At 42.9% G+C, this 23531-nt stretch overlaps 1 protein-coding gene across 3 annotated transcripts in view; it reads left to right on the plus strand.

Moving 5' to 3' along the window:
• Positions 1-227: 227 nt before the first annotated feature.
• Positions 228-23531, plus strand: part of UNC80 (unc-80 homolog, NALCN channel complex subunit) — a 124820-nt gene continuing 101516 nt past the window's right edge. For all 3 annotated transcript variants that reach the window (XM_041487671.1, XM_041487670.1, XM_041487672.1), the window contains exons 1-9: positions 228-319; positions 1669-1717; positions 8100-8256; positions 9142-9440; positions 11877-12000; positions 13806-13879; positions 14695-14834; positions 19004-19265; positions 23380-23514. In XM_041487671.1, the coding sequence (XP_041343605.1) occupies positions 228-319; positions 1669-1717; positions 8100-8256; positions 9142-9440; positions 11877-12000; positions 13806-13879; positions 14695-14834; positions 19004-19265; positions 23380-23514 (1332 nt within the window). The remainder of the gene's footprint in view (positions 320-1668; positions 1718-8099; positions 8257-9141; positions 9441-11876; positions 12001-13805; positions 13880-14694; positions 14835-19003; positions 19266-23379; positions 23515-23531) is intronic.

A 23531-nucleotide genomic window follows, 5' to 3' on the forward strand; every position in this document is an offset into this window, starting at 1 on the left:
GGGCAGCGGGAGCTGGCCACAGAGGGAGGTGCTGAAGGCACGGAGGAAGCTGAAGGACGCGGACATCTTCGCTCCCCCTAATTTCCTCCCTGCCTTCTGCAGCCATCTTGCACCGGCGGGGCTGCGGGAATGGGGGGGAGAGGGTGAAGAGTTGCGGGAGCCAGAGGCAGCCATGGGAGATCCCGGCCGGTGCGTCTGCTGAGGCTGCAGCAGCTCTCGCCGGCACCATGGTGAAAAGGAAAAGCTCCGAGGGCCAGGAGCAGGAGAGCGGCCGTGGCATCCCTCTGCCCATCCAGACCTTCCTGTGGAGGCAGACCAGGTGAGAGCGGGGCGCTTGGGATGCGGCTGCAACAGGGCAAGTGGGGAGGGGGTGCGGGCCGGCTGCTGCCCGGTGGCGGGGAGGATGCAGTATTGATGGTATTGATGCAGTTATTACTGCAGTGCAATGTGAAGCCTTGGGGTCCGGTGTGAGCTTTCTGTAAACCAAAACCCAACAAACAAACCCCCCAAAAAAACAACCTTTTTTTTTTTTTTTTTTTCCTTTTTTTTTTTTTTTTTTTCTCAGTATAGAGCAATTTGTGTGTATCTGGTGTGGGAGGAGGTCTCAAGGCAGCTTAATCTAGTGGCAGTCCCAGGCAGCTTCTTGCTTTGACTTTAAACCGTCCATGTCTGCTTCTCTATGCACCTTTCCCTTCCTCCTGTCCCATGCTTCCCTCCATCCCGTTCCCCCATCTTTTTAAAGAACTCGTGGAGCCCTTGTAGCAGAGGCAGCATCCGTCAGTGCTGCACCAGACCTGCAGCTGTGCTTCTCTCTGAATTTGCAGCCCTCCTGGAAGTGTAATCTGTGCTGGGAGAGGCCAGCAAGCAAACAGATTTGTCAAAGTCTTCCCCCCATTTCACTGGAGGAAGAGCGAGGCACTGGAGATGTGCGAGGGGCTAGCTGAATGTATGACTGGTGCTTTGTGAGTCCTGTCAGCCTCCTGTCCTAGCAGGATTCCAAATCGAAAACATTGTGGGGGAGGTTGGAAGATTTGAAGGTTGTGGCTCTAATTTAAGGCCTCAGTCGCAAAATCCCCTTATGCCACAGCCAGTGTCCTTCAAAATAAAATTTAAAAAAAACCTGCAATAAGGTGACCTGATTATTTTTTTAATATTTACTCTGATCTCCTTCTGGAGGAGAATGGTAGAGGGTGAGTGTTCTCTACATACAGCACACAGGCCTGCACTTCACCATGAGCCTTCCACATCAGCAGCTGTGCAGAAAAAAAATATTTAACACAGAGCTGACAAGTTGATCTCTGGCTTAAAATAAAGGCAAGGCAAAGTTTAGTAATATTTAACAAATTTTAAACAGGATATGTTAAAAATGTTTCACTGAGGCAAAATGGCTGAAAATTGTCTGATGGAAGATTTTATCCCTGGGAATGTGTGGGTTGGATTAAATACCTCTTGACATATCAGGGTGGGCATTTTTTCTTCTGGAAAAGATAAGAGTCTTTATCAGATGTCATCAACAGGTATCTGAACATAGTTTTGGCTTCTGTCTTCCTTTACTGTGAGTTTCTCAGCCTTTTGACAGTGTTCTGACGTGAGAAGAATCCTAAAAATAACTGAGAAAAATACATGTTGATGTACTGGATCTCTAATGCTGCTTCCCCTTTCTTTCAGTGCATTTTTAAGACCTAAACTGGGCAAACAATATGAAGCTTCCTGTGTGGTATGTACATGTCTTTTTCAATGCTTGTTAATAACTGGCTTTTCGTGCAGATCAGTCTGACCACAGTGGCTGATCAGCAAGCTTCTCAGCTTGCACCAGAACGGGATTTATTCCATTCAGCTTCATTTTGTACTTGTCACATGAAGGATTTGAAATTGTTCCCGTATAGAGAATCTGCTTATCGTGTCCATCTTTAGACTAAACAAAAATAATTTATTTGGATATTAGGAGTAAGTAATTCATTAGTAAAGCTGTAGTAATGAAATAAATAATGACATAGACAAACTGAGCTATGACAGTCTGGATCTAACCTTGCAGTTCATCCTGTGTGGATGTGCTTTTTGCATGCGGCTGACGTAATTTCAATTTGTGATTGCCAAAGGTATTTCAAGGTCATAATATAGAAAATCTAAACAATATTAACAGGCTTTGAATGATACTTTTACCATTGTGCAGCATGGGAAACACTTCTGCTGGAAATTAGAGGGAGCATATCTTATCAGGATTGTTAAGGAGAGGCTGTCATGCAGATACAAATGACTCTCATTTCTAAATGTACTTCAAATAAAGCCTCCAGTTACTGACAAAAATGAGGAAAAGAGAAAGACATGAAGCAAGTTCAAATGAGATGGGTATCTAGAGAACTTCAGAATTCCTTGAATGGTTGTTGGTCTTTGGATTACTTAAAGTACATTAGTCAGCTGCAGCCAAACTTGACAGAGTGGAAAAATTTGGTCTGGACATGTATCTTAATAGTTTGAAGTTCTTAGGTCGCTCTGCAGCAATTTTCTGTCTTCCTTCTCACAAGGCATTATGCTGGAGAAGCTTTATCTGTTGCTGAGTCATTTTCTTCTAAGAAATCCATAAATTTTTCAGAGTTTTTGCTAGATACCAGATAGAGATAGAGGAGTGCTGGCTTAGTGTGTTGGTGAGTAAAATGTTCAATTCTAGTATATGCAGCAGTGATGACTGGTTTTAATGCCCACTGACAGTATTTGGAAAATGGAGCTTGTTGTTTTATGTCCTTTACCAGGAGCCATGCCTTGGAGCACCTCTAACCTGGGGCTGTGGCTTCTTCTTTTGGCTCATACCTGTTATTATTGGGTAGAGGGGCAGAGCTCCCTTCTCTGTGATGTACCTCTCTGCCTGTGACTCCCTTTGCTTCCTGCTGTGCTGTTGGCATCAGGTCTCCGAGGATAATTCCAAAGCACCTTTCTTCTGGGGGCACACACTGCAATTCACTAAGTGTAAAAAACAACCTACACCCAAAAAAACCCCCTGAACTGCTAGACAACATAAATCGCATGCTTCAGCCAAGAGAAAGGGAGCTCTGAAAGCAGGCATTTCATAAAGATGCAATAAATTTCCACCTCTTGGATGGAGAACTTGATTCTTCTCCAATTTTTAACATAATCATTAAATTATGGTAGAAAATTTTCAAAGGTGGAATTTAGTTTTGAGGGATTTGTGGGTTACAGGTTGAACTGACACATTTGCTGCCTTCTGCTTCATCCATTTCCTCTGCCTACTGGTGTGCCCACACCAACACATTCTGTATTATCCAGTGGGGCAGCAGAGTGCTGCATGCATGGGTGAGACAGGGTTTCTGGAACTTGGCAGGTACTTGACTTGTCTTCTGAACCCTCCTGCTGACTACCTAACACCCCTGTATTGACTAGTGTGCCTGAAAATCCTGTGCACCTGTTACATGAGCTATCCTTTGGTAATTCTCTAGCCAGAATTGCTGTAGGCTTGTCTATAGGCTGAGGCTTAAATTCTTCTGCTCTGGTTTTGCATTGGCCATGGAAGAACTCAAATGTTTTCTGGAGCATCCTGAAAATTCAGTTTCCTTCTTTTCTGGGCTTTTTCCCCTTGTCTTTGAAAATGTAATGACATTTTTTGTTATTATGGATAATTAAAATATAGCTGTGGAACAAAGTTCAGAAAGAGACCACCTTTGTTTTATCCAGCCAATGGACATGGTTGCAGAAAACTGAATTTCTGTGAGTCAAGTGTTTGGCATCTGTGTTTCACTGCTTGTGAATGTTTATACTATTGCTGTGTGCTTATACTATTGTGCTTATTGATGGTAAGGCTCCATTTAGTAAACAATGGAGCCTTACCATCCCTTGTGCTATGAACTCCTAGGTGCCTAGATCTTTCCAGGAACTCTTCCTTGCTCAGTGGACCTGCCCCAGACTGGCAGTACTTTCTGCCTGCACCTCAAGCTCTTTCCAGTCAGTCTGAAGTGACTTCAGCAGTGGTCTCAGCTTTCCTCCATGATGCAGGCTGAGCTTTGGAAGGACAGGGCATTAAGGTCCCCCCTAGGACACAAAGAGTTCAAGAAGCTCTAACCATTTCTCTGTGTTTCTGCCATGGTTCTTCTCTGCCTGCACTGGGCAATCCTGTAGGGGTAGTCCCTGGCACTCCTAAGAGGATGTAACAGGTGGTGCTGTGCTTCCCAAGGGAACCTCTGGGCACCCTCTGTCAACCCCTGGCTGACCTCTTCCTGCCTTATGCAATTCACTGCAGGTACAGCTTCCCTGGGCTTGGAGCAGAGGAGGTTCAAGCAAAGCTGTTCAGGAAGCCTTGACAAAGGCCAGCCAGAATGCTGCTGAAATGGGAACGTGTAGGCACACAGTTTGTGGTGATTGGGAGTGGGGCTGGCCCAGCCTCATCCCCAGTGGCACAGCTGTGAGCAGCAGGTGAGCAGCACTGACAGCAATGAGCCATGGAGTGCCCAGGGGCACTGAGCAACCACCAAAGGGAGCAGAGGGCACACAGGGGCAGGGCATCAACAGGAGGGGATAAAAGGCTGGGCTGAGGAACAACAAGGGCAGATGCTTGCAGCCTTCTGAAGTGACATGGTGTTACTGTGTATGGGTTGAAGCTTTTTGAAATTGTGGGGTGACACTCTGTGTATGGTGGGTATTTCAGCTGTGACAGGAACAGATAATCTGAAGATGCCTAGACACGAGGTACAGGACAGAGCAGACGGTGACCCACTGGCTGATCCTGGTCACAAGGTATTTGGCAGTGCCTTTGGCTCTTGGAGGAGATGAAGTTAAAAGGAGAACAGCAGTGGGAAGACAGCCAGACAAGGCTGTCCACCATTCCCTGTGAAAACAGCTGTCACCACCAGGCTGAAAGGAAAAATGCTTGTGTAAGTGGTCCTGAGGGAGCTGAACACACACACAGCCCTGCTGAAAGGGACTGTTTCTCCAGCCAAGGCACCAACTTCCCTCACTGTCCCCTTGGCAGATGTTCTTTATCTGCCTTTGGTGTGGGGGGTGTTGCAGGCTTGAACAAGCCTGCTTTAAGTAGTTAGTTGTTTTCTTAGCCAAGCTGGAGCCCTGAGGCTGTGGCTCTAGACATACCCAGAGCATGACAGTATCTGTCTTCTGACTCACTTACAGGAAGCTTTTTCAGACATTCTCATTCAGCCTTCTTATTTGAGCATGGAGCTCCTCTCAGCTGTAGCAGCAGTTGCTTAGTTCGTGCAGGGTAAAAATTAGGTCTTCTACCCCTGTAGCAGGTCCTGAAAGAGAGGAGCCATAGCACACTGAAAAGGAGGCTCAGGAGCAACACAGGACCTTGCATACAGAGTGTCTGGTATAGACAAAAGCTGCACCTTTATGGAGAACTCAGGCAAATTCCACAGGAAGGCTTGTCCTTGTCCTGCAGTTCAACAAAGAACTGCATGTTCCTGTGGGACATTCAGTGCTTTCCTTACAGCAGCTTTTGTGTTTGCATTTTTCTGGCAACATATGGTACTTCTGTCTCAGATGCTTCTGATCAGATAAGCTATTCCAGAAGCTAATCTTTCATTGTAGTACAGAAGTATTTTGCTTTCTGCTCAGGCCTGGAAAGAACAGAAGAATCTGCTGGCTAACCACAGAGGGAAATCTTCCCAAGGGCTCAGCAGCCCAAAATGTTGTGATAAATACAAGCCTAATCTAAAGATAAAATTGCAAACTCCTTAGCTGGCTCTTGAGTTTCTGAAGCATGCTGACAGTGGCTCAGAGCTTGCAGAAGGCAATTGCTGGGCAACTTTCTACCTGATGCCATTCAGGTGCCCAGGAATGAGGCCTTGACTAGAAAGCCAGGGAGCAACAAGGTGTCTTCTGTCACACTTCAGAACAGGTTGGTGTTCCCAGTGATTTTTTTTTCCTCCCTTTGCCCTGCAAACTGAACAGCTTTGTCAACTCTAGTAGTGTGAGCTTATGGTTTGGCTTTTGTGCTGGAGGTGAGATCCTTCAATTCAGTAAGCCTTGGGCAGCAGTGGTGCTTGGCAGGCCTTTCAGGGAGCTAATCCAGCTCACAGTCATGGGCAGGAACTGTTCACCTCTGTACTGACCTTCCTTTTGGCTTGTGTAGGGGCTTGGCTTGGTTGAATGAAGGATTCAGTGAGGCCCAGAGCTAATGGATGAGTGGAAATAGGAGTGTTTGGCTGGAGCAATGACTAAGGAGTGGTCCCTGTCCTCTTTTGATAAAAATAAGTATTTTTCACTGTCTCTTTCAAACTTTGTGGTATTTGTAACTATGCATCTCTTGCTCTTCTTCTGGGGATGCTTTGCTGCTTTGCTCTTTCCTTTTGTTATATAATAATCCATTTACTGGGATATTTACTCTAACCCTCTCTGCCCTCTGTGAATCCTGACTGGAAGAGAATGAGACCTTACAATGGGTACTTTTCTCCCTGTCCTGTCTGGGCTTCCAAAGCATTGGTATCCCTTCATTTTGCTCCCATTCCTGAACTGAAAGGATTGAATAGCAGGAGACTTCTCCTTTCACATGCTGTGGCCCCTAGGAGATCACTGTAAGGGTGAGTTGAAGCATCCCTTCCCTGGAAGACAGGTTATCCATTCCTGGTGCTAAGAAACACATATGGCTCATAACATGATCCATGGCACATTATTTTTGACTAATCCTCAGGAAGCCAGTGTTTTTTTCCCTGTATTACAGCAAATGCCCTACAATTTCAGCCATTTTTGATCCATAAGGAAAGTGTATTATGTTCTCTGACTGCATCCTGGTGTTTCAGGTAGGTGGGCAGTGTGACCTTCTGCAGGCTGGTATTTGTTGGCAGCTCTGGTGGTTATTGTCAGTATTCCAGGGTTCAGTCTGTTGGCGTAGTCCTTTCTAATGGATAGATGTGTGTTTGTGTGCCTGAGCAGGACTGGGTGCTGCCAAACTACAATGGTGTGGCACTGTGCTTGCACCAGGACACCCAGCCTCTTGGTGGAGGAGCTCATGTCTGCCCACACCAGCAGACAGGGCCACAGAAACTGAGAGAGCAAATGTGCCCAGCTGCTGGCACAGGCAGGAGGGTGCCTGTTGCCACAGGTTGGCATGCCATGCTTGGGAGTGGTTGCTCATTGAGGAGTGCGTGTTTTGACATGCTTGTTTTGCACTTCTTCTTTGTAACTAAGTCTATTCTTACTACCACCCCCTCAATTTTACAGGGAAAAAAAAATGATGAGACTAGTATGGCAGGATAAGCTTTATGAATCTGGAGTGAGGGCCTTTGAAGCATCTTTTGGGCAACAGTTTGCCCAGAGCTTGATGAAATTGGTGAGATAGCAAAGAGGTAGCCATGAGGTTAAGCTGGTTTATGGAAAGGACATGCATTGTCATTATCTTTGCTGTAGGTACTTCAGTGAAGGAATATAACTGTGCTTGTGACCTATAATGAGATCTTTGTATCTGATCACAGCAACAATTTGTTGAAACAGTTGGAGCAGCTAGCAATAAGGAGCTTCCTTAGGGATTTCAGTGGTAGATAGCCTTATTTTGTGTTGATTGAGGTGGAAATAATGAACTTGCTGCAGCCATCAGCTCTGTAAATATTCTCAAAACCATTACATCATAGCTGGACAAAAAAAAATTTGTACACTGATTATTTTTTGTGACAGGGTGTGAAAACATTTCCTAAGGCCATATACCTTTAGTGGTTTGCCCTTTATGTTACAGTAAACTGAAAGAGCATGTGTATTTAAGAATATCCAGCACTCAGCTCCACAAATACAGGCTTTCCTAGCTCCTGTGACTTTTAACAGGATTACTGGCATGCCCAGCACAACTGTTAAGTCAGGATTACTGGCTTTACCCAGCACAGCTGCAAATCATCTCTTACTAATATACGGGTGATACTTCAATTCTCTTATATTGCAGAAAATATATTGTGTGGTCCATTCATTTCTTAGTCAAGTATGACCATGTGTCTGGTGAGCTTTAGTTATAGTTTGTATTTTTCAGGACAAATATAAAATGTGCTTGAGTTATACAATTGGAGATTTTTGAAAAAGGATGTTCATGTACTGGGAAGAATGTGCATAAATAGACACAATGTCTTCTTTTTTTTCGTTGTTGTTGCTTTTAGTCTTTTGAAAGAGTTTTAGTGGAAAACAAGCTGCATGGCCTTTCTCCAGCTCTCTCTGAAGCCATCCAGAGCATTTCTCGCTGGGAGCTTGTGCAGGCTGCTCTCCCTCACGTGCTGCACTGCACTGCAACGCTGCTCTCCAACCGGAACAAGCTAGGTCAGTGCTCCTGTGAGCTTGTTTCCATTATTACAGCTATCAGTTAAAATGTGACAGATTGCTGCTCAGGGTGCAGCAATTTCCAAATCCTCAGAATCCTAATTGGTTTCTTCTGGGGATTGCCTTTCTTGGTGATTGTCTTTCTCTTTTATGGGAGGGTAACTGGTGAAATCTTCCCCAGTGAAGTTAGTGGTCTGATGAGCTAGAGTCAGAGTAGTTCAATAACATTTTGCTAGTTATTTCCCAACAATAACAGAACTTATTTTAGCACCCAGCAGGCATGGAATCCTTGAAGAAATATGTATTTCTTTCAAGGCATGATGCAGTGGTCAGTTGCAGCAGGTACTTTTAATATCTTCAGTTTTGGGGGGGTTTTCTTCCTATTTTTCTTTTTATTTAGACCATGCATGTGACTCTCAGCAGATAGTCAGTCAGACAATAGAGAGGCAGATCCAAATCCAGCTTATTTTGCTTACTTTCTTACTGATTTCAGGAGTGATTTCAGCAGGAATTTGCTTCCTGAGACATGCCAGTAGGGAACTTTAACAAGACACAGCTTGGGCACCTTGCAGTGCTCACTGGAATTTTGTCTTGCTCAAAAAAGTCAAACAGACAAGACTGTTGAGTTAGTTCCTTTTGGGACCACTCTGTGTCCATGCCCTGCAGCTGACATTGCAGAGACTGAACTCCAAATGCTGGCAGATAAATGGAGGCTTCTGATTTAGGAGATCTCAAATATAATGAAACAGAATGCTGGTGCTTGTCATTATATAATTTCAATTTCCAGTGGTTATCTGAGAGTTGGATGTCCAGCCTCCAGTGCAACTCTGAACAGTATCATTAATGGAAACCCTGTGAGATAATGTGATGCATTTTTCCTTACAGGACATCAGGATAAGCTTGGGGTAGCTGAAACAAAGCTGCTTCACACTCTTCACTGGATGCTGCTGGAGGCTCCTCAGGACTGCAGCAATGACCGCTTTGGAGGAGACAGAGGCTCCAGCTGGGGAGGGAGCAGCAGTGCCTTTATCCACCAGGCTGAAAACCAAGGGTCACCAGGGCATCCCCGGCCCAGTGCTGTGACTGATGAGGAGGAGAATAACAGGAGGAAGTTCTTCCAGAATTCCATGGCCACAGTAGAGCTGTTTGTGTTCCTCTTTGCTCCCCTGGTCCACAGGATTAGAGTAAGTGGCACGCACTGATGGGGCTCTTGTGTGGAGACAGTCATGATCAGGAAAGGAATGATTCTACCTTCGTGATTATTTAATTCAGCTCCAATGCACACTGGGGTACTGCTGGAAATATTTTACCAAGCTGGCAGAATACTGCTGCCATTGGGAAGAAATTCTTCCAGTGCCATGAACAATCATCACAGCATCAGGCAGGCTGTGACAAAGACAAAAAAAATACAAAATAAGCCATTCTTAGCCTTTGGGAATGACAAAGATCTGTGACCTCTGTGAAGTCTCTGGGATCCTGAAAACTGCAGAAAGAATTATGAGCTTTAATTTACTCCAGTGACTCTTAACCATTGTTCAGAAAAGCCTTGCTGGATTTTCAGGGATTCCACCGTGGGGCTGCCACTGGGGTTTGTTGTTGTCATTACTAATCATCTTGATGCTAATTAGCAGGATAGTGTTACAAGCATGGCAGGGGCAAAGGCAGTGGAGCATTCCTTTGTTCTGAGGTGTGAAGCAGGCTGCAGGCCTCCTGTCTGCTGGGGTTCCTCTGTTAATTTTATCCTGAGTGCATCAACTTTGCAGAGTGATGGGATGAAAAGACATTTTCTTCATGCTCTGACTCCTGCCATTTAGCCTTTGTTTCCAGCTAGGCCTTGAGAAAGAGTAGGTCCTTGAAAAAAGGACTATAAATTCATGAAGTGATGGGGCTATCTGTTCTAATCCTGCCTTCTGTGCTGCAACAGTAGGAAGGAACAAGAGATAAAGGACAATCTTTAGATTAAGGTGGATAAAAGCAAGTCTGGAGAACTAGATACTTCCTCTACTTCTGTTACTGAGTTCCTGTAAAGTAGTATTTAATTTCTTTAGCCCAAAATTTTTCATACATGTTTACTAGTTGTCTGTAGGCTACTGGGACAGCACAGGAAGAAATACTGAATTCTTCCCTGCACTACACACAAAAATGCAGGCTGCTGAATAAATTGAATGAAACTGAGGGTAGACCTTGCCTATTAGAGATTGGAGTTCCAATCTTTTACATTAATCTTTCTGGCATGTTCTTTTCAACATGGGGTTAATAAAAGTACCTCAAGTTTACCTTGAAAATCTGAGATCTCTGGAATACTGTGGTGATGAACATGGAAAATCCAATTAAAACATGCACATTTCTGTCATCAAAACCAAGTGCAGGAAAGGAGTTAAATGAGGCATGTAAGTGGCTCACTAAGTGAGCAGTGTCCTCTCTGTGTCTTCTGAGTCTCAGGGGAAGAACACTACCTGATAGCCAGAGTAATGCATGGGCTCAAGGAACATGACACATGTTTGCTTAGACAGACCTAAACTGTTGAATTCCTAGCTTCTGGGAGGATTTTTGCAAAATGTTTTTAAATCAGGCTTTTGGGGGGCTGCATGTATTCTTCAGCTGCATAGCTGTAGGCAGAAGTGCTGGCATGTCACCACAAGCTGGCAGTGCCAAGTGAAAATGCAGTGTCACTGCTAGCAGCTCTGAAAGCTTTGCAAGTTTCTATTAGTAGAAACAGTAATTAAAACCAAGCTTGTGAGTTGATGATGATGAGAGAGCACTAACAGAGGGTGGGGAATAGAAGGGCTGGAGAGCTACAAGCAGTGGGTTCCGTTCCTGTAGCTGTCTGCATCATCCATTCCAGCTGCCAAGGCATCTGGGGCTGTCTCAATAGGAGAGTGCTGTGCACCTGTAATTATACCACCAAAACTGCTCTTACCAGGTTTGTTTGCCACGTGGGGGGAGCTGGGGCTCTACTGACATCTGTGTCTCCTAATGTAGATCTGACATTAGGTCAGGTAAGTGCACGGCTGCCCCTTGATCCTGCTAAGATTTACTTGTGTATTAATCTGTATGATTTCAGCTGTCTGCCTATGTGAAACAGGGTTAGCACAGGTGGAAGTAGTACCAGTGTCTCTATGTATTGACAGAGTTCAGGTGCTAACAATGCTAATGACAAAGACAGTAATGTTTACCACTACTTCATAGTGATCTGTTACATGTTTCCTCAATTTCTAAGTAATACTTCAATATTTAGTATTCTTTTGGGAAGAAGTTCAAGTCTTAGAGTGTGAATCCTAAAGTTGAGCTTGAATACTAAACATAAAATTATGTATAATTAAAAGGGATACTTTGTGACAAGAATGGTCTTTTCTATTACAGCTTAATGTCCAGGGAAAACCAGGGTTCACTGTCTAGAACAGAAATTTCATTTGTAAAAAGCATTGGTATATTTTTGAACTGAAATTTCCCTGTGACTTTTTACTAGCCATAGTTGCCATGTATAGAGCCTGCTGAATACTGTCAGTAGCCCTTGAGTTAGCATATATTGACTGGACAACTACACATGGTATCCCTTATTTCTTGTAAGAAATGAGAGGCTTTGCAGAGAGGAAACAACATTGTGTTTTTCTCTTTAGGAGTCTGACCTGACGTTCCGGTTGGCTAGTGGCCTTGTTATTTGGCAGCCAATGTGGGAACATAGGCAGCCTGAAGTTTCTGCCTTCAATGCTCTTGTAAAACCCATCAGGAACATCGTTACAGGTCTGTGACTTTGCTGTGGTAGTGGAGCTCCTGACACCTGGAAAACCTTTCCCTTTGTTTGCCTGATGCTGCCCTTGCATTCTGTACATGAAGAAATATGTTGATCCTGCAGGAATTAGTCAAACCTTAGAGTAGTTAAGTCAATTGACATTTGCATAGTAATTAAACAGGAGATGGGAGAACCATCACAAGTAGGAACTTTGTAACTTTTCAGTAGTTATAACTTCTCTCAGCCTCATATAATTTCTGTTAGCCGTAACTTCCTTAGTTGCTGAGAGGGGTGAAGACAGTGCCTCACAGCAGCCTGACATGAGTGAGGAAATCTTTCCCAAACTGGCACTGGACAAAAATGAACAGTGAAGAGCACACAAGTGCTCTTCTTCTGCTATGTAAAAGTTGATTTCCAGCATGTTATGAAATTAGAAAGGGTAGTTTCAAGCAAGTCCAATGAAGGCCTAGGTTGTAAATTCATTTTTGGATACTGGAAGGGGTTGCTTTTCCTTTATGTTTCAGCCACAGTGAGATTGGAGTTGGGTGTTTAGGCTTCCAAGGCTGTGGCATCCAAGTATTTTTGTCTGGCCTAGTCCTAAAAAAAAAGTTTTTACTATTAAGTTTTAGACAATAGTTTTTTAAGAATTCCTGCAAGGTGGTGAATTGAAAGTTAGCAGGGTGTACTGCTGTAGCATTGCTTCTAGTTTTCAAAAACATGGAACTGTAATTTTCACCATAGTGAAAATGTAATTCACTGTATTAGGTTTTCTGCTAACAGGTCATTTTGGATGTCATATTTTGTTCTGAAGACTTTGTGGCCCTACGGGGAAAGTCCAGAATTAAAAAGATTCAGGAGTTCCAAATTATTTAAAACAATCTTTTACATCTTGCTCTTTTTCTCTCTGCTTCAACTTCTAGAATTAAAATATAGTATTTCAGCCCTGAAACTAACAAGGGAAATTAGTGCTAAGTTTTCTTTGACTGTTGGATTTTTTTTCTATAGGTCTATGTGTGGTCAGAAAGTCCCTAAAAATAGTTTCAGAAGTGAAGTCTAGAAGGAAAATGCTCCATTATGTTTTGAAAGTTTTTTCAGCAGGACAGAAGTACTAATTGGAATGAGGTCTCTTATGTCTAGGAAGATGCTGCTATCTTAGCATCTTCTCAAAGTGGGAAAAAAAAAGAGTCAAATTTACTTAAATTTTCCTTCAAACAACAAATAAAAACTAATGAAGAAGGTTTGCAGTATTTGTTTTGCAGTCAGTCTGATTCAGTCATATCTGCACATCTTTCAACAGGATTTCAAGACTTGTCATCCTAGTCTGTGTGATACCCTTGTTCTGCTGCAGTATTACAGTTCAAATTTTGTATGACTTCCATGCTGTCATTTCCTGTGCTGAAGGCATTTGGCAAATTGGAAATCACAATTACTCTGAGTGATGTAACCTAGAAAAGGATCTGAATATATGTACAAATAGGATGAAGACCTCCAAAATAAAAGGCACTAATCTGCACAGGAAAACACAATTGATGGTGAATGGATTTAGGATGAATTTTATATTCAAATTTAATTTTAAAGAAATAGAGATTTTTCAGTAGACAGTGTTGTTGACAGCACAATAGAAAGAATTGAAAAAACTAACACAGTCCCTTTTTTTTTTTTTTTTATGGCTAGGAAGTGACTAGTGCCTAGGAAGTTTGAAGCAGATAGATGGCTTTGTTTTCTGGTTTATCCTTTTATTATAATACTTTATAATAGGGGCATTATAGTGTAGGAGGCATTTCCTGAAATGTCCTGCTTTGACTTCTTTCCTCAGCCAAGCGAAGTTCTCCCACCAATAATCAGAGTGTGACTTGTGAATCCCCTAATCTGGACAGTGGACGTACTGAGGTAAATTGTGTGCCAAGGTTTGACAAGCTTGAATAAGGTGCTGAAGGAGGGGGGAATAAATATTGAAAGAGCACTTGCAGTTACCACCCTAAATATTTAATCTCTAGAAATTACAGGTATTCACAGCTAAGGCTCCCAGCCTTGTTTGCAGTGGAACCAAAGGGTGTGGGGTACATCTGTCTGGATTTCTTTGGCCTTATCCTATCTTATAGGATGGGAGCCTGGTCTTGTGTATGGCAGGAGGCTGGAGCTTGATTTTTAAGGTCCCTTCCATCCCAAATCATTCTTGTGGGCAAGAGGGCTGTACAATGTACAATATACCCTTTTCCTATACAATGCCTTGTATTGAGAAGCCCCAGCCTTGATCAGTTTTTCCATGGTGCAAGCAACTGTTATGTCTGAGCTCAAATTGTATTTAATCTCCAGAAATTTAAGTATTGAATTTAAGTATTTAATCTCCAGAAATTACATATATTCACAGCTAAGACTCCCAACCTTGTTTGCAGTGGAACCAATGGGGTACATCTGTCTGGATTTCCTTGACCTTATCCTGTCTTACAGGATGAGAGCCTGGTCTTTTGTATGGCAGGAGAGTTGATTTTGAGGTCCCTTCCATCTCAAAGCATTCTTCTGGGCAAGAGCTGTACAATGTACCCTTTTCCTGTACAATGCCTTGTATTGAGAAGCTCAGGCTTGGTCAGTTTTTCCATGGTGCAAGTAACTGTCATGTCTAAGCTCAAATTGAGGTTATACAACTATCATGGGAGATATAAATATGTTTATTTACCTATTTTCTTTTTTACAACTATCCAAAGGGACTGCAGGTGGTCTGTGAGACAGCGCAGCCAGATCCTGTACCTCCAAAGGCTTCTGGTTCAGCATGCCATCCTGGAAATTCCTTGGAGGGAAGTGTATCCTCCCAGACCTCCCAGGAGAGAAGTTCTGCACATCCCAGGTATAAAGACCTTCAAGGAGAAACTTGGGCTCATATGATTCAGTGGTGGAGATCACTGTCCATCTTTAATCCACTTTGTCTGGACGTGCTGAGTGCTGGATGTTTGTATCAAATTCTTAATTCAACAAATCCCAGTTCTGGGTGATGGAAAAAGATGGCAGCACTTGTTACTCAATGCTGCTTTCTCCAGAGAAATCTCTAGCTGGACTGTTGGGACAGTTTCTTTGGTCTTTTCTAGAATGTTGGAATTAAAGACTAAAAAAACAACCCTCAGGTTCTCCCCTTCTAGGCTAGATTCAGCCTCAGGTAGCTGGTATATTATCTGGCTTCCTTCTGACCAGATTTTCTTTCCACCTTGTTGCTATCTTGTTGCAAAGGTTTCATACCTTCTTGGTGATTTCTCATGGGCAGCTCCTCTCAGCACTGATTCCTTCTTCTCAGCACAGCCAACAAACTCCATCTAACTTCTCAACCAGCCAACCTACTCTTTTACAATACCCATCCTAACTGGGTCCAGCTGTGGCCTATTAAGGGTGGCCTGTTCCTAATTCTTGATAATTAGCACAGCTGTAACCCCTTAGGGGTGAGATTACCTTCACCACTATTTCTCTTCTCCTACATTCTATCTATCTACACCCCCTAGCAAAGAATTTCTGCAAGCCTCTCTCCACTGCCTTCATTATGCCTCCTTTGCATCCTGCTGCGTGGCTGGCTTTACTGACCCAAAGGAACAGACTAAGAAAGAAGCACAGCTATGTAAACATGCTTCCAGGTTGTCCTGCAGTGCTCAGGCTCTGGTTTCCAGCTTGGCACTAATAAATTCACCTAGATTTGGGCACAGAAAGGTAGAAGTAGATTTTCAGTCTTGCTGGACACTCAGTAGTGCCATAAAGTTGATGAGTATTTTCAGAGATTTCAGAGACAGAGGGCTGTAATTTTGAATCTATGGATTTAGGAGTGTCACTTGAACACCTAAAAACTCTGGTCCTGTTTCTTATCTCTTTTGAGAAATGTCATATCCAAAACACTGCAGTTTAAAGAAATGGCTTCTTTACAGTGACAGAAGTATAGGATGGAGTGATTTTCTGAATATCAGCTAGGAACAGCTCTGACCTCTCAAAATGGGAGCTCAGGGCATCCTTTCACTGATGCAAAGGAAAATGCTATTCCTTAAGGCTCTCATCCCATCAGGAAGCTTCCCTTGGGAGTTTTTATCAAGCCTGTTGTCAGTTCTGGATCTGTATTTAATTTGTATTAATGTGAGCCACTAAAACTGAAGGTGGGGACAGAGCTGCCTTTCTGTGTGTGAACACTACTGCTCAGAGAGTGCACAGCTGTTAAAAATAAGCAGCCTTTTAAGAAGACAGAATCAGGTGATTAATTTATCAAGCAGGGTCTGGTTGTTGCCATGGGGATGAAGCTTCAGACAGGCTTTGAAGAGAGCATCATTATGCCTCCTCATTTGCAGGACTCATTGATGAGTTAAAACTGTACAGGGAGCTTTGGTTGCCAAGCAACAGATAACTGTGGAACAAATGTTGTTTACTCTGCTTACCAACAGCCAAAGTATTCCTTTGTCCTTGGCCGGGGGTTGAAGGAAGGCTGTGTTTCCACTTTCCCTGCAGTCACAGGCAACCATGAGCTGATTATACAAGCACTAGATTTTCCTCTAAATGAACTACAGAATTTAATTTCTGGTTCTTCAGGAACTGCCTAAACAAATGGCTTGTTCTGATCCTAGCTGAGTGTTGCTCCTCCACTTAGTGTAATTCTCCATATAGACATGATACAGTTTAATCTTGAAGCAAATAAACCACAGCCCTTTATCCAGCTGCTACCTTGGACAGGCTGCCTGGGAAACAGACTTTGCAGAAAGTTACAAATATTTCATGAGGAGAACATGCCTTGCTCCAGCCTGTGTCATGCCTCAGGTTTGCCTGTGCCACAGAAAGGGGAGCATGAAAGGCTGTTTGTTTAGCCCCACACACTGCTCAGAGTCCTGCAGAAGCCTTTCACAATTGCTACTGGGATGGCAGGTTTTATTTCCTTTCTGGGATACTTTGAGTATACTTCTGACTTTTTGCAGGCTAGATCGATGTGACACAGCTTAAGCTTTGACAAAACCACCCTTCACATCAGGTTTATGGGGAAAACGTTACAGCATATTCCCATTTCACGTTGTTTTCTTTCCTAATTCAGTTTTTTGTGACAGCTCATTTCAAAGTTGTCAAACTTGCAGCCTTTTTACCTGGAATACAGCACTAGGAGAAACTTTGAGTGTGTGTATTTTGTGTAGTGTGGCATATGCTGACACAGGCTGGTCTGCAGTTTCCAAGTGCCTCCAGCATTGGCTTGTGGGGCTGGCAGCAAACCATCTTCTGCAAGTTTGAGCTCTGCATCCATGTGTTGATCCAGGCCCAGCCTTGACACCTGCTCCCTGTTTCCAGGCATGTAAGATGGAGCAGGGTTCATGTGATTCCTGCTGGTGTTGGTGTTCCATGCACACTTTTCTGCTTTGCCAATCCCATGCCTGCCTTGGGGCACAGGGCAGAGATCCAGCAAAGCACTTCAGTGCTCAGAGGGCCCAGGGGTCAGTATTGCTGCTGCTCCCTAAGGCTTTCCTGGACCATGGCCTTGGACCCATCTGTTCAGAATGTGGTGGAGATGGGGATGACCTGTCCACACTGTTGGCATGCTGTTCTGCAGAGTTGAGAATAAAAATGGCTTTTAACAAAAAACAAAACGCCAGCTTGATCTTCTTGTGATGATTCTCAAATGCCTGAGAATATAGTGCATGAAAACACTCTTAACTTTTATAGAATCCCAAAATTCCAGAAATAAGCAGGTGACAGATTTGTGTTTCTAATATAGAGTGGAAACTTCCAAAATGTGTATTCAGCAGACAGAAAAAAAAACCCAAAAAACATTTCCAAAGTTTCTGCACCACCCCCAGGATTTCACACCTCTTACCATGTGATTCTCATTCCTGTGACTCTCTTTCACTTCTTTCTGACACATTGTCTCCTGACAGCTAGTGACTGTCCAGAGGGTAGATCAGGCCAATTGTACTCTGCTGGGAGAAAAGTGGTATAAAAGATTAGGAATAAAAAGTTTGGGGCATTTTATAGCGAGAAGATTGGCTGTGAATGGCCTATAGATGCCTTTGAAATCTGAACTTCCTAGATTTTCATTTTCGAAGCTTGCTACAGCTATCTTGCTTTTGTGTGCACTCATTTCTACAATACTTAGGGAATTCTTTATTAAAATCCACTGGGAAATTGATAAGGCCTTTGAAATTGTAATGAGGGTTTTAAAGGGTGCTTTTCTTTAGAACACTTGGGCAAAAAATGCCTATAATAGTAACTTGTTGATGCAGAGCATGCCCAGCCAGGGAATAATGTGCTCTGACTCCATGATTTCAGAAGGCTGAACAAAGGCTTTATTAAGCTATACTATATTACACTGATAGTATATTTTAAAACTATACTAAAGAAAAGCCTGTGACTGTCTCAAATAGTCAGGACATGGCTTTGACCTAATTGGCCAATCAGTCCAAACAACCATCAACAGAGTCCAATTAACAAATCACTTTGGGTAAACAATCTCCATAACACATTCCACATTTGCCAAACAACAGGAGCAGCAAGTAGAGATAAGAATTGTTTTCTCTGAGCTTTCTCACTGCCTTTCCCTAGGAGAAATCCTTGGGAAAGTTGTGCCTGCTGCTCTCTGTGAAGAGAGCTGCAGCCACAGTAACTTTTATTTATATAGGAATCAATTGAATTGGCTTAAAAGGTTAACTAACTTAGCTGCCTTGCCTGCGTTTTCTTAAGGAATGCCTGATGTGTACAAATGTAAACCATTCCTAAATGTGTATTACGAGTATCAGAACTGCAGATGCTCGAGGGTTGTCTGTTTCCTGCTGAACAAATTACTGTAGGCTTATCTTCAGATCACAGTTTAAGAAAACAGCCTATCCAAGAAAACACTTAACAGTGTGTACTGGAGTCCTCTGGGCATCTGAAAGCCAAGTATCCAGTTAGGTGCCTTCAATAACGCTTTCCTCAGTTAGGTGCCTTAATCCCAAAGGCCTTTATGTAGAGAGCTGAGCATCTAAGATGGCCTGAGGAATCTGAGGACTAATATTTCTACTCTGCTTGTTGGAACAGGGTGTCCTTGGTGATTCCACCGTGCCAGAAGTCTCGCTACGCCACATACTTCGACGTGGCTGTGCTGCGCTGCCTGCTGCAGCCACACTGGTCCGAGGAGGGCACGCAGTGGTCACTGATGTACTACCTGCAGAGGCTGAGGCACATGCTGCAGGAGAAACCAGAGAAGCCACCTGAGCCTGAGGTTACCCCTTTGCCAAGGCCTCGCAGCAGCTCCATGGTGGCTGCTGCACCCTCTCTGGTGAACACCCACAAAACCCAGGTAAGCAGTTGCTGTCGGTAAGAAAAGAGCCACTGTTGTGGTGATGCTGTGGAGTGGTTGCTGAACAACCACTGTTGTGAGGGGCACAGCTTTGGTGCTGGCTCACTTCCAGATCAGTCTCACAGTCAGGTACTTGCATTGATTCAGAAAGAGACCATGAGAACACTGAGTGTTCCGAAGGCAGAATCTGATACAGAGAGTCAGAGCTGGTGACTGCTGAAAGCTGGAGTGTTGATTTGGGATAATTAATCTAGGGTGAACTGGGATAACATTAGTTTTTGATGTGAGAATGTCCTTTTAATGTGAGAATGTACTAATGCAGTTGTCAGAAGAAATGGTTACCGATGCCTTTGCATTGCAGTGTAATGGTCAGGACCCACTGAGCTTCCCTGGTGTGCTCCCTCAAATGAGAGAAAAGGAACTGTGTTCAGTACAGGACTGCACACTTCAGACAAACACTTGTGTTAAAATATGGAATTAGGCTTGGCAAACAGTGGCAATGAGCAAAAACTCCCCGTGTTGTTACTTCAGTGGTTATTCTTATTACATAACTTTTATATTTGCAAAAAAAATCTTAGTAGAGAAACTGTCCTAATAGGTGTCAAGTCTTGTTCCCTGTTTGCTGGACAATCAGCCCTGTTTTCCTGACCTTGGTGCAGTAAAGATCTTTGTGTTTGAGCTTAAATATTTTTTTATTTTGTGTTGTTCACCTGTTCCAGGGATAAAAAAGGAATGTTGTTGCAGTTTCAGTTAATCTCCTTGTGGATTTGTGCTACTTTTAGGTTTTGCCCTCTTTTCCTGTCATGTGCAGCAAATGTTGATTTACTTAGTTGGTGGAACTGCCTTACAAAATTCAGCAGAGATTCTATTTTTGCCATTCAATTTTATGACATACTCAAATAAAAGACCTGTTCATTTTGCTATCAAATGTCTTTTTTTTGTGTTGGAAATCTCAGAATTCCTGGTGTTTTTTCCTCAAATTGCTGCTTTCGGGGCTCTGACAGATTTTGACTGGAAGGAAGGTGAAATATCTTTTCTCCAGTAGACCCCAGATGCTCAAAATCTAGAAGACAAGCGTAAATAATGTAAATATTACTGCTGTTAGTTTTAGATCTTAGGACTTTATAGATGTTCTTACCATTATTATGAGAGCTGCTGGTTACTTGTGGTTCTAAGGGCTCAGCAGCAGCAGTGTTGTTTAAATTGTGTTATACTTCAGTGTAACATCTCTGATATGTTTCATCCCTGTTAAAGCTTGCCATAGCTCCATTAAGGCCAGGTGATAAGAATTACTATTAAATCTTAATCTACCTGTGCTTGGAGACTTTATAGGATTGCTGTGTGTGTACAAAAACCCCTCCTTAATATCATCTCCTGGAGGGAAAATTGGAATACATTGCTGTTGATGTGTTTCACTGTTTCCATGCACGTACTGTGCTTTGCTCTTGCTCATAACAGCCTGGTTGTTTTGCATATTAGCAGATTTAGCTCCCAGTGCTGCAGGGAGTGCAGTCAGTGGTTTGCAGAGGCAGTGTGAATGAGATTGTCTTCCATGGGCACTGGCTGCATTAGTGTTGCCCTGGTTCTTCTCTTTATTCTGTAAAACACTTCCTTCCTTTCACAGGTTTGGCTAGGTCTTGCTTTTCTAGGCTATTTCACTTGCAGAAGACTCGATTGCTGTTCTCTAATATTGTTCTGTTAATCCATTTGGCAATTCCACTGGGTACATTTTGACTGTTAATGTGAGGACTCTGTCCAGGACATGCTTCTCTCCAAGGCTGAGTTTGAGTGCTTTTGGTAACCTCTGTGTCAGTCCACTGTATTTTTGCCATACTTCTTTAAAATAGAATTCTGTTCCAGGGTTCCAGTTTGTTAAGCAGAGCAGCTGTGATGGAGGAAGTGAAATGGTTTTCCAGGCAGCAAAACTTTCAACTCATGCCCCCCTTCTTTACAGCTTTGAGGACTGAAACTCGTGCAATGCACAGAAGCAGCTGGGTTCTGGTTCATCCCAGCTGGCTATAGGAACATCAAACATAAGTCTCATCAAACAAGACTCTCTGCTAGTTCATTGTTGAGACTGCCACCTTGCAAAGGCTGGGATTTGTCCTTTCTGTTAACACAAGGGGTTGTATGCTGAGACTTCGCAAGCTTTTCTGACACAAAGTTATGCTTAAAGCCTGTTTTTTTCAGTCTAGACCTGAAATTCCTAACAGAGCGTCATCATTTCTACTCAAAGGTGATCAATAACTTCTCAAAAACATTTGCGCAATGTGTTTCAGCAGGAAAGATATAAAGTGGCAGGCAAAGTAAAGAAAAGCACATCTGCCTGCAAATCACATCAAACCCAAACTATTTTGCTGCCTTGTCCATCTTATGCTTATAATAAATCCACGTAGTCTATTGCACAGGATAGCCATGTGTTTAATCACTGTTCAACAGGATTGATTCATTAAAATGCATTGGATACCACACTGCAGATTTAAAGTAATTTTGTGATTTGCTTCTCTGGTGTTTGCTTGATACCTACCCTGAGTAGATTTCAAAGCTGGGACTGTGTCTGTGTGTTTGCATGGTTTGTGTCTCAGTAGGCCCTACTCTGTCTCTCGGTGATCATAAACCACCTACTAAACTTAGTAGTAACCAATGGACAAAGATAACTTAACCTCATACGATGTTTTGTAGCCAGAAGGGGCCTGAGAGCTATAAAGGCTAAGAAAAAAGCTCTATGGAGTACTTGGTGGCCTCACTGTTGAGAGTGGCTAGGGTTTAATCCTTATTTACTGTGTATTGGATTTCCTTTGTGACTCCTCTGAATTTTATTCATATATGCAAAGTGGTAGATAAGCATACTTTTGTACTACAAACAGTGTTGAGGAGGAGACTTGCTGCTGTGTGTCTCCTACATTCTTGTCCTGATATATGAAATTAAGAGGGAGGATTCAGGGATAGTCTTTGATTAGTTTGAAAAGTCTGCAAAAAATATGTGATCCCCAATATTTGGTACTGCAAACACTGGAACAGGTGTTAAACTTAAGCTGCAAAGGCTTCACTGGGTTCTGCTGGACCTTGTTGAGCATAAAACTGCACACTTGTGTGCTGCAGAAGCTGGCTCTTCAACTTGCAGTCTGGCTAGGCAGAATCTAAACCTGTCATCGTGGTCACTTCATCTGTCCCTGACATATGGCTGTCTCTGCATTGAAAGAAAAAAAGGTGTTTTAACATGACCTGCTTTTTCAGCTGAATATTTCTGGTGGGACAGCAAAGAAGAAGAGCATTCAGTTGGAAAATAGCTGATATTTAGGCAGGCAGAAGCAAATTATCCTGAGGGAATTTGGTCAGGTCAGCTGCAGAAACATCTCATGGAAGATTGGCATTAGATCTTTATTCAGAGGAGATGGCTGGAAGCTGTGTTTGTGCCAATTTCCTTCTTTGCAGCAGGCAGGTGTAGCCTGTGTTGTTTGATGCAGAGGTGAGTTGAGTGAGCATCATGGTTTTTGCTGTTGTGGGGCATTCTGTGATATAGGAAGGGGGGAGGTTTCATATGAAAATGATGGATGAGGAGCCCTGCAAAGGATGTTTACTGATTTAAAAGTCTTAGATTTCTTTGAGTAAATAAATTTTCTGAACGTTAAGTTTCTTGAAGGGACAGTGCTGCTTATTGCAGCTTAGATCCAAAATGTGTATTTAAATGTGTATGTTATTAAGGGCATAGGTCTTAAAGAAGCACTTTGGAAAGGGTAGCCATTATGATTGCTCATGGTCTTAAACCAAGATCTCAAGGACATCATCAGTTAATTAGAGTCATTCCTGGCATCAGAATCAAACGTGTTCTTCCATGCCACCAGATCAGGCTGACAGCAATTCCTGAGGCTTTTCCCACACTGTGCTGTACTTTTTTTCCTTTGGTGACTGAAAAGTTAGACAAAGTAAATAATTCTGGAAGTTTCTAAACTTTGTTAATTTATTTTTCTTTAAGTGTGTCAACTTTTTTGTGTAATGAATTGGAGGTCTTTTTCTCAGCAGTGCTCCTATGACAGTTCTAGGAAGTAGCTCCTTTTTCCAAGCTGATTGTCCTCTATTTCTCCTTGTGCTTGTATTCTTTTGGGAGCTGCAGGATCTTACAATAAAATGTAATGAGGAAGAAAAGTCACTAAGCACAGAGGCATTTTCCAAGGTTTCACTGACCAACTTGCGTAGACCAGCAGTTCCAGATCTCTCCACAGACCTGGGGATGAACATCTTCAAAAAGGTGAGTGAAGGAAAACT

The sequence above is a fragment of the Pyrgilauda ruficollis genome, unplaced genomic scaffold (genome assembly GCF_017590135.1).
Source record: "Pyrgilauda ruficollis isolate IOZ18807 unplaced genomic scaffold, ASM1759013v1 scaffold83, whole genome shotgun sequence".
NCBI classification, from domain to species: Eukaryota; Metazoa; Chordata; class Aves; order Passeriformes; family Passeridae; genus Pyrgilauda; species Pyrgilauda ruficollis.